Source organism: Theropithecus gelada, chromosome 6 (assembly GCF_003255815.1).
Source record: "Theropithecus gelada isolate Dixy chromosome 6, Tgel_1.0, whole genome shotgun sequence".
Classification (NCBI taxonomy): Eukaryota; Metazoa; Chordata; class Mammalia; order Primates; family Cercopithecidae; genus Theropithecus; species Theropithecus gelada.
In genome coordinates, this window is record NC_037673.1 from 134000680 (window position 1) to 134013560 (window position 12881).

Here is a 12881-nt window from a genome sequence, read left to right on the forward strand (position 1 = left end):
TTCAGCAGCTTGGCAGAGACAAAGCAGCTGTAGTCTCCAAAGGTGGCTCCCTCCACAGAGACAAGCCTGAGCTTCCTAACGCAGGTCTGCCCTGGCGGCTTCACGCCCGGCTGCCTCCCCAGGCTTTCAGCCCTAGGAGCGGTGAGGCATCTCAGGGTGTGCTGCCCCAGGCATGCTGAGCTCTCACCCCTTACGTCACAACAGAGGATTTCTAGGGAGTACGAAGAAGACTCTACCAAAACTTTAGAAACCAAAATTTCCGAAAGAGGTTTACGACAGGAAAAGAATCATGGGATTTGTGGATTGACTTGGTTCTTAGGGAACATCTACTACAACCCTACAACCCACTCATTTCACATATAAGGAATTAGAGGCCAGAATAAGGGAAGGGATTTGCCCAAGGAAGGTCATATGGCAAATGAGAGCAGACCCAGCACCAAGTCCCGGGCCTCCTGACTTCCAGGCAATGGCTGCACATTCAGGAAGGGCCAACCTGTCAGAATCAGCAGAGATAAAAATTCCTGAAAAATAGCACTCCAAACACAAACACTTCTTAAATGGCATCATGCAGATTTTATTTTCGAAACCAGTGAGCACACAAAGGCTCTTTAAAAATATTAAAATAGCATACTTTTTAAAGAATGCTGAGGAAGTGGTCATATGTTTGGTACTATAAAATGAGATCACAACTCAATCTCCAAAAATACACAAAAAAAAAAAAGAGAGAGAGAGAGAAAGGAATAACATTGTGGGAATGTGGCTACCCTTCTCAGAAGTCACACAGCCTTCCCACCAGGATCAGATTGGTAATCAGTCACCACTGACCACAGGAACCAGCAATAAAGAACCAGTGGACTGATGCCTCTGTCTGCCCTCAGACCCTTCCCTTTGGGCCTCTAAGACAATGGATGGGAAGACAAAGCAGGGGAGAAGGGGTTGTTGCTCCGCTTCCTGAAAAATCCCAAAGGACCATAGAGCTTCTGGTTTTCTGACAAGAAGTAGAAGCGGAAACCTTTTGGAAAGTCATTTTCTTCCCATGTTGGGGAATGCATTGAAGTGAGGAAAAGTGGGAGTAGGGGACATAAGTTATCTCCAAACATGAACACTAATAGCTTGGCTTTCATTCCCAGACAGGCAAGCTCAGCTTTGTCAACTGAAGACTTGTCCTACTACTTCAGAGGAATAAGACTGATAATTTAGGGATTTAAAAAACTAACTCTGGAGTCAGCATTACTAATTATATGACCTTGGGCAAATTACTCAACCACTGGCAGCCTTCCTTTCTAAATCTGATAAGTGGAATTCATATTGTATCCACATTGTAGGGCTGTAGTGAGGATTAAATGGATTGAGGCATAAAAAGTATTTGTTAGGACAGTGCCTGGCACATAGTAAGCCTTCACTTTCAAAAGATGTAAACACCTTCATAGAAACATAAGCGATGATGAGGAGCGTATTATCTCATCCATTCTCTAGTGATACCCCAGGAAAGGTTAACTTATAAGTGCTGTGTCTAGCTGCAAAGGTGCTAGTAGGATTATATACAGCAAAACGAAAGAAGGAGGAGTTAAAATAAAATGTTAGGTTGTTGAACCAATACCCACTTGTGACTGACTAAAGAAATCACAGATTACACAAACAAATGGAAAAACATCCCATACTCATGTATTGGAAGAATCAATGTCATTAAAATGACCATATTCCCTGAAGGAATCTACAGATTCAACACAATTCCTATCAAACTATCAACACCATTCTTCATAGAATTAGAATAAACAATCCTAAAGTTTATATAGAACCAAAAAAGAGCCCGAATAGCCAAAGCCAATCTTAACCAAAAAGAACAAAGCCAGAAGTATCACATTACCTGACTTCAAATTATATTACAAGGCTATAGTAACTAAAACAGCATGGTACTGGTACAAAAATAGACACAGAGATCAATGGAACAGAATAGAGAACCCCGAAACAAAGCCACATACTTAAAACAAGCTGATCTTCAAAAAAGTCGACAAAAATAAAACAATAGGGAAAAGACACTCTATTCAATAAATGGTGCTGTATGTGGCTAGCCACATACACAAGAATGAAACTAGACCTCTGTCTCTTACCATATACAAAAATTAACTGAAGATGGATTAAAGACTTAAATGTAAGACCTGAAACTATAAAAGTCCTAGAAGAAAACCTAGGAAAAACTCTTCAGGGCATTGGCCTAGGCAAAGAATTTATGACTAAGATGCCAACAGCAAGTGCAACAAAAACAAAAATAGACAAATGGAATTTAATTAAACAAACAAACAAAAAAAGGCTTCTGCACAGCATAAGAAATTATCAACAGAGTAAACAGTCAACCTACAGAATGGGAGAAAATATTTGCAAATTATGCCCCCAACAAAGGACTAATGTCCAGAATATACAAGGAACTCCAACAACTCAACAAGGAAAAAACAACCCCATTAATAAGCAGGCAAAGGATATACATACAGACATTTCTCAAAATAAGGCACTCCAGTGGCCAATAATCATATGAAAAACTGCTTAACATCTGATGATTATCATCAGAAAAAGGAAGATTAAAGCCACAATGAGATATCATCTTATACTTGTCAGATGGCTATTATTAAAAAGTCAAAAAAGGCTGGGTGCAGTGGCTCACACCTGCAATCCCAGCACTTTGGGAGGCTGAGGCAGATGGATCACGAGGTCAGGAGATCGAGACCATCCTGGCTAACACAGTGAAACCCCATCTCTACTACAAATACAAAAAATTAGCTGGGCATGGTGGTGGGTGCCTGTAGTCCCTGCTACTCAGGAGGCTGACGCAGAAGAATGGCGTGAACCCAGGAGGCGGAGTTTGCAGGGAGGCGGAGCTTGCAGTGAGCCAAGATGGCGCCACTGCACTCCAGCCTGGGCAACAGAGTGAGACTCCATCTCAAAAAAAAAAAAAAAAAAAAAAAAGACATTAGCATGGTTGCAGAGAAAAGGGTATGCTTATACACTGTTGTGGAAATATAAATTAATACAACCTCTATGGAAAAACAGTATGGGGATTTCTCAAAGAACTCAAAATATAACTACCATTTGACCCAGCAATCCCACTACTGGGTATCTATGCAAAGGAAAAGAAATCATTATACTAAAAAGACATGTACAGTCGTTACGTTTAAAGCAGCACTATTGACAACAGCAAAGTCATATAACCAATCTAAGTATCCATCAATGGCTGATTAAAGAAAATACAGTATGTATACACCATGGAATCTTATGCAGCCAAATAAAGGGTGAAATTATGTCCTTTGCAGCAACGTGGATGGAGCTGGAAGCCATAATCCTAAGTGAGATAACCCAGAAACAGAAAATCAAATACCGTATCTTCTCACTTACATGTACAGGCTAAATAATGGGTATACATGGACATAAAGATGAGAACAATAGACACTGGGGATTCCAAAAGGGATGAGGCTGGAAGGAGGGTGAAGGTTGAAAAATTACCCATTAGGTACAATGGTCACTATTTGGGTGATGGGTACACTAGAAGCCCAAACCCGACTGTTATGCAGTATATCCATGTAACAAACCTGCACATGTACCCTCTGAATCTAAAATGAAACAAACAAACAAAAAAATGTAAAGACCCACTTGTGAGCAAATCAGACACAGCCAGCATCCCGAGGTTCTCCCATACCTGCGCCACTGCGACGGGTGCTCATGTCCGCCACGTATGTCCACTCATTGGTCGCTGGGTTGTACTGCTCCACAGTGCTCAGACACTGGCGGGAAGCTCCATCATAACCCCCAACAGCATATAGCTTCCCTGCAACAGACAAAGTGGCTGAGTGTGGTGCCAGGGACACTGGCATGAAACCAGAGCTCAGCTAAAACCCTATCTGCAACCAACTGGGGCACCCTTACCTCAGAATTCTGTTCCCTCTTTCTCCAGGGGACCACCAACTTACTCCTCAACCAAGCAAAGCATCCTTCACATTTCTTCACATATTCTACTTGCTCTTAAGCCATGAGCTCCTTAGAAGCAAACACTGAACATTCTAAATAAGCACCCCCAAATACCCAGCCCAAAGCTATGGCCTGGCACCTCTGGGACTCAACATAATCTTGCTGGTGAATTAGGTTAAATTTTCTCTAGAACAAGACACCAGCACTGGATAGATGGAAAGCTAGAAGGCCCCCAGCTATACGCAGGCAGACCACCTTTCTGGCTCAAGGCTTGAAATAGCAGATGAAATAAATATGGAAAAATCTTCTTCAATGAGAACCCAAAACCTGTCTTAGCCATTGTCTCTACCCCTTCCACAACCCTGGCAGGTACAGTGTATGAATGGAGTGTTCTTTGTACATTGTGGGCCAGGGTGGCTGGAATTTTTCTGCAGACTACCCTGTGATCTCTGAGCCATACACAAGAGCCCTGAGGTGCCGTCATCTACTTTTAAATTAAAATATCATTAAGCTGCTACCCAAGAGTATCATTTCCGCCTGGGGCTGAGAGCTGACAGTGAGGCTGGACACAGGAGGAAACATTTGGCATTTGAGCTATCCCAAAGCAGAAATTCAAACATTTTGGGTTTAAAATTTAGTCTTAAAATGCAATGGGATGGTCTCTTCTGTGGGAACAGAGGGAGGAGTCACACTAGTTGCAGACTAAATAAACATCGCCAAATGCAAATCCATTTAACAGGATTACTTGGTAGATTTTTTGGTCATATGTGCTTTCTTGATGGATAGACACCAAGAATACTACTAGTATTTGAAAATCCGCAATTATTTTAAGTTAGAAAGATTCTCAGGCTCAAACCTATACTCTGCTACCAGAACTACTGCTGTATTATCAAATGTAAAAATGTTTTTCTTCTATCATCATTGAGCCTGGCTTTATTTTCTGCCCCAGGGTCCTCTCAATTGACCTATCTAGAAGAAAGAAACACACCCTCCCCTCAGTTCTGCACGCACCGGAGTGAAAATTTTTTAAAAACCTGACTAAGCAGCTCTTCTATGGTCCAGGCTACTTGTACGGTGTGTGCTGCTTCAGATGCGACAATCTCCATAGCACACTCTCCGCTCTCTTGGGGAGCTTCTGCCTATACTCTGATCCACACAGTCTTTTCCTAAATAGCTATTCTTCGAGGCAGCCAGTAGCAAATTATTGCAATTTCCTCCATTTTTTTTTTTTAGTGTCATTCAAACTGTATAGCCATGGTAATGAGATGATGAGAGGGAGGAGAGGAAGCCAGACAGTGCAGAGAGCTGTCTCTTCAAGGCCACAGTGAAGCAGAGTCCACTTAAGTTCCTCCCTCAACATTCTCACCACAGCTGTAAATTGGACTCTGCTGCCCCAGGATGCCCACAGCCAAAAGAGCTTCAGATTCAGGAGGGGCAGAAGAAACAAATTCCCAGCCTGTCTTCCATGTCAACAGGGCGTGCTACAAGACAGCACTTCTTCCACATACAGAACATGCTCACAAAAGCCTTTGTCAAGGGGAGTATTTTAAATTACCACCATTATGGCACCTCCTCTAACCCCCATCAACCATTCCATCTGCATCAGCTGAAAAATTACGCACTCAAGGTTGCTCCTTCAGTCTATTAACAGGGATTTGCTATTTTTAACCCCTACTCTATTGTTTGATATTCCTGGCTAAGGAACAAGAGAAGAAATGAGAAGGTGGCTAGACAAAGCACTTATACTTGGCAGACAAATCAATTTCTGTTCCACCAAGAGAATGAGATTGCAAGACACAATTTACCTTGGAAGGAGGACAAAAATCCTTGCCCTCACAAAGATGACTTATTTAGTATGTTAGAATAGTATACCTTTAAATGAAAACTTAAATTACACAATACCAGTGCAGACTGAGAAATACAGTGCGAGAAAAGAATATTTCTATTAATGTCTAACTCGCTGAATGTTACGCTGTCCCCAGGACACATTTGTGTTTGCATGTGTATTCTTGAGTATGTACATGAGAGATGGAATGTCTGCACACATGTCTGAATGAACAGATATTCCATCTAAATTCTCACACTAGCACAGGTTGATGAATCAGTGTTGTCCTGCAAATAACATTTTAGTTCAAGTAATAGTCTATGCTTTGGTACACTGAATTCACACATATTTACAGAACTCCTACCTACTGGCATTTGTCAGCATTCTGAAGGGGCATAGCACAGTGGAAAGAGCACCGGCTTAGGAATCAGAAGACCTGGGTTCAAGGACAGGCTGTGCTATTTACTGTCATTAGAATGTGGGGCATCCGGAGGATGGAGAAAATCTGAGTCCTGCCTATCTCCTTCAAGGGTTTTGCAAACAAAACGAGAGACTAGACGTAAGAGTTTTTTTTTTTTTTTTTTTTTTTTTTTTACAAACGAATGTGTACCATCTGACCAGGCCCAAGACCTCACCACGCCCTCCTGCCTTACCCTACACAGCTTTCCTGACTAGAGCTGGACTCGATCACCAGCCTGCCCTGCAGAGACAGTCATCAGACCTAAGAAGATGTGCCTACCTCACCCACAGTTCTGTTAATGTTCAACATATGAATATGAGGACAAAATTCATTAAACACATTTAATTCTCCCTCCACTACATTATCCTCCTGGGTCACATGCTGACTATGGATTCCCTACTCCCTTCCCCTCCCCAACCTCCAGCAGAGCTATTGACAATGGGCCAAACCACAGGCCGGCATTTCCCCTCTGGGCTCCTTCTACTCCCCCAGCCCAGCTCCACCACGGGCCAGGAGCTCCACCACCTCTCTGAGTCTCGTCTGCTGAATCAGGATAATAGTACCTAACTCAGAGGAGTGATCTCAGGAATAAACCAAGGTAGAGGAAGCACCAAGCAGGATGCTGGACCCAGGACAAGGCCTGTGGGCCGGATAGGCCTGGCCACTGGCCACTGCACCTCCTTACCCTCCACAACGCCCACACCCACACTGCTCCGCCGCGTGTTCATCGGGGCCACAAAGAACCACTCGTTGGTCTTGTAGCTGTAGGCTTCCACCGATGCTAGGCCTGGGAGACAAGAGACTCATGAGACTTCCATGGCACCAGGCCTCACCCTGCTGTGTAAGAAGCAGTGAGGATGGGGGAGGAGTCCAAATGCAGGGGCTGGAAACCTAAATGTATAGCTCGGTGCCACCTCTGAATCACCATGCGGCCTGTGGCGACTCCCTCAAACACATCTGCAGTGTCTACCTGCGGGGACTATTAAGACTTGACCCAGAGAGTGGGCTGTGAAAGGACAGGGGGTGTGTCTGAAATGCATGGCAAACGTAGATCATAAAAACTGCAGAGTGAGATACTTTGATTCCAAGTAGTCACTTGAGGTAACCTCACTGAACACCTATTCCAATCCCCTTTCCCCCAGCTTCGTCTGTCTTAGCAGTGGAAAGCTAAACACTTGCTTTCCAAGACTCCCTCGCAGCTAGGGGTGACCAAGTCAATGAGACCTGAGCAGAAGTCTATGGGGATTTTAGAAACGGCCTTTGCTTTTCTGATATAGATACCACCCCCCACCCCCCGGAACACAAATGTGTTGGCTGGAGGTATAACAGCCATCTCATGATCATGAGAAAAAGGCCAAGAAAATCTAATCTTAAAGAATGTGGTCTCAATGTCCATGAGCCACTGGACCAACTCAGCCACTGCTAACCTCTAGGCTTCTTGTTTCATGAGTAAAGCAAAATCCCTCATGTTTTAAGGCACAGTTTAATCAGGTTCTCTACTTATAGCCAAAAGTAATTTCCAAAAGAAACAATGCACCACTACCCTTTCGTTCTCTTTGCCCCACTCACTAAAGGCAGCCTCCAGAGGGGCTAAAGCCCTGGAATTATATGAGTGAGGCAAAGAGAAGGCTGAGAAAAATCCCCAAATTGTGAAGACACAAATAAAAATTCAGAGAAGTAAAAAAACACTGCTTTTCCCCTCCCTGGGGGCCAAAGGATATCATATTAGTTTAACAGAGCTACTGTTTACTGAGACACCTACCTGGCAGTATGAGCAGAGATGAGATCACCTCTCTGAGCTTATGTCAACTAATGGTTTCGGGTTGAAATTTTGAAGCTAGATAGAGTCCAGAGGCAAGAAGGCTCACCTATGGTGAAAAAGCCTGGCAAAGCTTCAAGTGGGGTAGTAGAAAGGGCAACAGAAAAAATGGGCAGCCTGGCCCACTGCATGACCTGAGCCAGGTTTCTTCCAAGTGCTGAACTCAGCTCCCTCATCTGTCTGGCAGAGGATTCAAATTGGAGGCCTGAGGCACCCCCCAGCTAAGCATGCTCTCCTTCTAAGTCTCATCTTCTGAGTAAATAGGTTCCCAGACACTGAAAAGTAGGAAAGGGACTCTTCTGAGTCCTAGAAAGCCTAGTACATGGGCAGTTACATATTCTGTGTGCAAGAAGGCCTGGCTCTTCCCCTGAAAGCTGGATGAGGCAGAAGGGTGGTACCTCCCTCGGGCAGTAGCTACAAATGGACAGAAAGTTGGTCCAGAACTGGCTGAATAAAACAGGGTTTCATGGAGGGTGTGTCCCAGGCTAGGAGGGGTTGGGAACACACCCTGAACCTACCAGTACTGCCATCAAAGCCTCCCACCGCGTAGAGCAAGTCATTGAGCACCGCTGCGCCCAGCGTGCTCCGGCGCTCCTGCATGCTGGCAATGGATGTCCACTGGTCCTTCACGCCGTCATACACATCCACTGTCCGCACCCGCAGTGAGCCATTAAACCCTCCCACGGCATACACGTGGCCAGCCATGAACACCACACCTGAGGCACAGGAAACCGAGACATCAAGGTCAGGTCAGGCGCATGACTGCTCAATGGAGGAGCAAGACAGACACAGGAAAAGTCACCACCGAAGATACTTTAGATATTTGGCAGTCATGGGATTCACTGGATTTCTTTCCTACTTGCTTTTCTAATTTTGTCTGACTCAAGTAAATACTTGAATCAGCTTTAACTCCCCAAGCTCATAAGAACTGATCCCAAAACAGCCAAAAACTGTGCAAGTGGCCGGGCGTGGTGGCTCATGCCTGTAATCCCAGTACTTTGGGAAGCCAAGGTGGGTGGATCACCTGAGGTCAGGAGTTCAAGACTAGCCTGGCCAACATGGTGAAACCCGTCTCTACTAAAAATGCAAATATTCGCCAAGCATGGTGGTGTGTGCCTGTAATCCCAGCTACTTGGAAGGCTGAGGTGAGAGAATCACTTGAAGCCAGGAGGCGGCGGTTGCAGTAAGCCAAGATCATGACGCTGCACTCCAACCTGGGTGACAGAGCAAGACTGTCTTAAAACAACAAAAAAAAAAAAAAAAAAAAAAAAGAAAAGAAAAGAAAAAAAGAAAAAAAAACTGTGCAGGAGGGAAAAGAAAGGGAGCCTGAAATGCACAGATGCTTGAGGAAACAAGGAGTAACTCACGACTTCTGGCACAGAGTGGGGACCAGCAGGGGAAAAACAGCTTGCAGAACTGGGAGGCTGCTCACCTGCTCTGCATCTTCTGGAGGGAAGCTCAGCAATCTGATCCCACCGGTCCTCCTCGAAATCATAGCACTCCACACTGCGGATTGCCTTGGGTGCCTGGCCGCCAACCACAATCATGACCTCCAGAGAGACAAGTGGACATTAGCGGGGTCTCCCCAAAATCTGGATTTATGGTATCCCTGGTACTTCCACATGGCTTATCGCTCAGGGTCTGTGGATGATCCGAGATGCCAGTTTACAGAGCTACATACATGGAGATGCTGCCCCTAGTCACCAACAGGTATGAGTATTCAAGAAAAGTCTAACAAGCATCTTCCCACAGAAACACAATCATAAGTTCTATTTCCCAAATGCCCCACTAGGGGCTATCTTGTGGGTGTGTGAAGCCACGTAGGGCATCATCTGTAATCTCAGTGTCCTCAAGATTGGGAATGGGAGGTGCTAAATCTTATATCAAAACAAACTTGAATATACTTTGAAAAAGAGTGCAGAATTTGGATGTATTTTTTAAAGTATTATTCAAAAGTATTTCTGAATGCCTAGAATGTAGGGTGCACTTATGCACTGCAGTATAGAAAAAACTTGTGAAAAACTCCTGTGAGGTGGTTATTACAAAAGTTATTAAACTGATGATGTTCTGAAAACTAGTGCTAGCAGTCCTATTTCCACAAGTAAGGTAGTAGCCGCCATTGCCAGGCACTATGTGAAATGTGTTGTCATTTACTCGTCACCACAGCTGTGAGGTAATCATCATCATCCACATTGACAGATAGGAAAGTAAAGCTCAGAGAACACATTAAGCGGCCCAAGGTCACACAGCTAGGAGTGTAGGCAGAGACTGAAATCCAAGTCTATCTGACAGAGGGTGAGGCCAGCCACCCCCGCAACTCCTGCTCTAGAGACAGGATCCAAGCAAACACAGCTGGTTGCATCTGTGTTTGTCAAAACACAGGTCACTTTCCATTAGTAAGTCATGAAATCAATTTAATGGATTATGACCAGCATATATATTTTTAAAAGTACAGAAAATATGATAATAAGAATATTATTTCATGAAATATTTGTTTTAGTTATACACACTTACATGTGTCTTCTGGATAGAAATTTAAATGCATTTTGTATTGCAAGGGCATGGTCAAAAACAATGAAAACTACTGCTCTGGTTAGGTTAATAGAACTGCAGTACTTAATTGTGGTATCACTGCTGTGACTTTGGTCACATGTTATTAATAAATAAAAATTAAAGTACCAGTTACCTATAGTTTACATATTTTAATAAACGTGTGCAAATTCATAGCTGTCCCCACAATGATGTCACTCTCACTCAATGGCATTCCGATATGCTTTCTTGAGTGGAGAGAAAGGGTGGAAGTTACAACCAGCAAATCCATTTGATCATTACCTGTAGCTTGTCTTCTTTACCCAATGGTTCTCAAACTTGAGCATACATCAGAATCACCTAGAGGACTTGTGAAAACACAAGCTGCTGGGCCCTGTCCCCAGAGTGTCATTCGGTGGATCTGGAGTGGAGCCCAGAGGCTGCCTTTCTAACAAGTTCCCAGGTGCTGCTGCTGCTGCCACTCTAGGGTTCATACTTTGAGAACTACCTTTTTAATCCACACTGTATGGATCTCCTGATGATATGCCATGAAAAACTTTTGCCATTATGAATTATCATAGGGCTTTTTACTTCCCCATGATGTATTTTTGGGGAGAGAAGTGCCCATCAAACTCTGTGTGACCTCACAGGAGCATATCCCTCAAATGAACACTTCCCACCATACGGGAGGCAAAACCAGAGCTCACCACCATTACTACAGATCAATCTTTTATTCCCCAATATTCCAGAAGAGGCTCACCCACTGCCATGTGGGTGGTCACTGGTCATCAGATTTAGTCCATAGCTGTCTGTCACCAAAAGTGGGTGACCAGTGTTCAAAAATTCAGATATCAGTTCTGACTTCTAAAGCATTCCAAAGGAACCCAGGACACAAAGCCCAGCCTCGAGCTGCTGCTGCTGCTGCTTCCAGACAGAAACATTCTGTTCTTGACTTTCCTGGGTGCCTCAGTTCAGAGGGCCCACTGCCCTGTGTCAAGAGTAGCCTTTTTCAGAGTAAAGATGAATTCTACATTACTTCCCATCTGGAATTCTTTGCTTAGACAGGCATCTATGAACAGTTCAAGGCGGATGTTAATGAGCACAGCCCCTTGGGCAAACTCCAGACAATGCCTAACCTCCAGACAACACTCTTCAAGGGCAGAATTATGTGCTCGTAAATATGCCCAGAACTTGCATTGTCTTTCCGGTTTTGAGTTGGTAAAGCTAAACTGAAGGCAAATATTGCAAGATTTTCTTTGAAATCTGATTTCTGAAGCTGAGTGAGAATAAAAGCAGTTTTAAGTTTTCTTTCTTCAAGGACTTTAGGCACCCCACACCCTCCCACGTGCTGTTCCCTGACTCGAAACCTTCTTCCCAACTCTGAGCACTCTACTTTAACACCTGCTTATATTTCAGGTCTCAGTTTACGTGTTATTTCCTACAAATGGACTTCTCTGGCCTCCAAGTCAGAACTACACATCCATCCTCTGAGATTTCACCTGCCCTGTGGGTTCTGCATTGTGCTGGACCATCAGTGACTTGTCTTTTGCGCCTCTAGACGGTGAGCCCTGCCTGGGCAGAAGATGTATCTGCCTCAGTCACCAAGATAACTCCACAAACTTATGTTGCCAGGTAAAAGTGAGGGCTCAACTATTTGTTTGGAATAAATAATACATGAATAAAAAGTAAACAGCACATGCAAGGAGTTCAACAACAATACAGAGTTTTTAAAAATGAAAAAAGAAACTAAACTAGAATGCCATTTTCTTTAGTTAAAATATGTTGGAACACCAGATTAAAATTCTGGAGACAGTGAGGAAAAAACAAGTAAAATAAAAAGAGAAAGTGAGAGCTTTTTCCATCTTTTGACTCGACCACCAAAAGAAATTTTGCTTATTCTTGGCATAAGCTATCCAGCTTCTTTTGTAAATTTAAAAAAAAAAAAAGGCAAAGTTTTCAGGAACCCTCACCATGCCCCAGAAACTATCTCCCACCAGGGAAGTAGAGGGTACATTCATATTGGAGAAAATCTACCACTCATCTCTGAGAATTTTCACAGAAACAGTGTTACAGAAATGCAAATTTTGTAATGTTAAAGTAAAGCCTCAGTAGAAAGACAAAAATGATACACGACAGCTAGGTGCAGTGGCTCACACCTGTAATCCCAGTACTTTAGGTGGCACAGGCAGGTGGATCTCTTGAGTCCAGGAGCTCAAGACCAGCCTGGGCAACACGGTGAAACCCTGTCTCTACAAAAAATACAAAAAAGTAGCTGGGTGTGGTGGTGCATT

The 12881-nt window shown here is 43.8% G+C and overlaps 1 protein-coding gene across 4 annotated transcripts in view; it reads right to left on the reverse strand.

Moving 5' to 3' along the window:
• The window catches only part of KLHL3 (kelch like family member 3), a 117297-nt gene that overhangs the window by 12774 nt on the left and 91642 nt on the right, over window positions 1-12881 (reverse strand). For all 4 annotated transcript variants that reach the window (XM_025388597.1, XM_025388599.1, XM_025388600.1 and 1 more), the window contains 4 exons: window positions 9494-9611; window positions 8580-8777; window positions 6928-7029; window positions 3689-3817 (listed from right to left, as the gene is read on the reverse strand). In XM_025388597.1, coding sequence (XP_025244382.1) covers window positions 3689-3817; window positions 6928-7029; window positions 8580-8777; window positions 9494-9611 — 547 coding nt within the window. The remainder of the gene's footprint in view (window positions 1-3688; window positions 3818-6927; window positions 7030-8579; window positions 8778-9493; window positions 9612-12881) is intronic.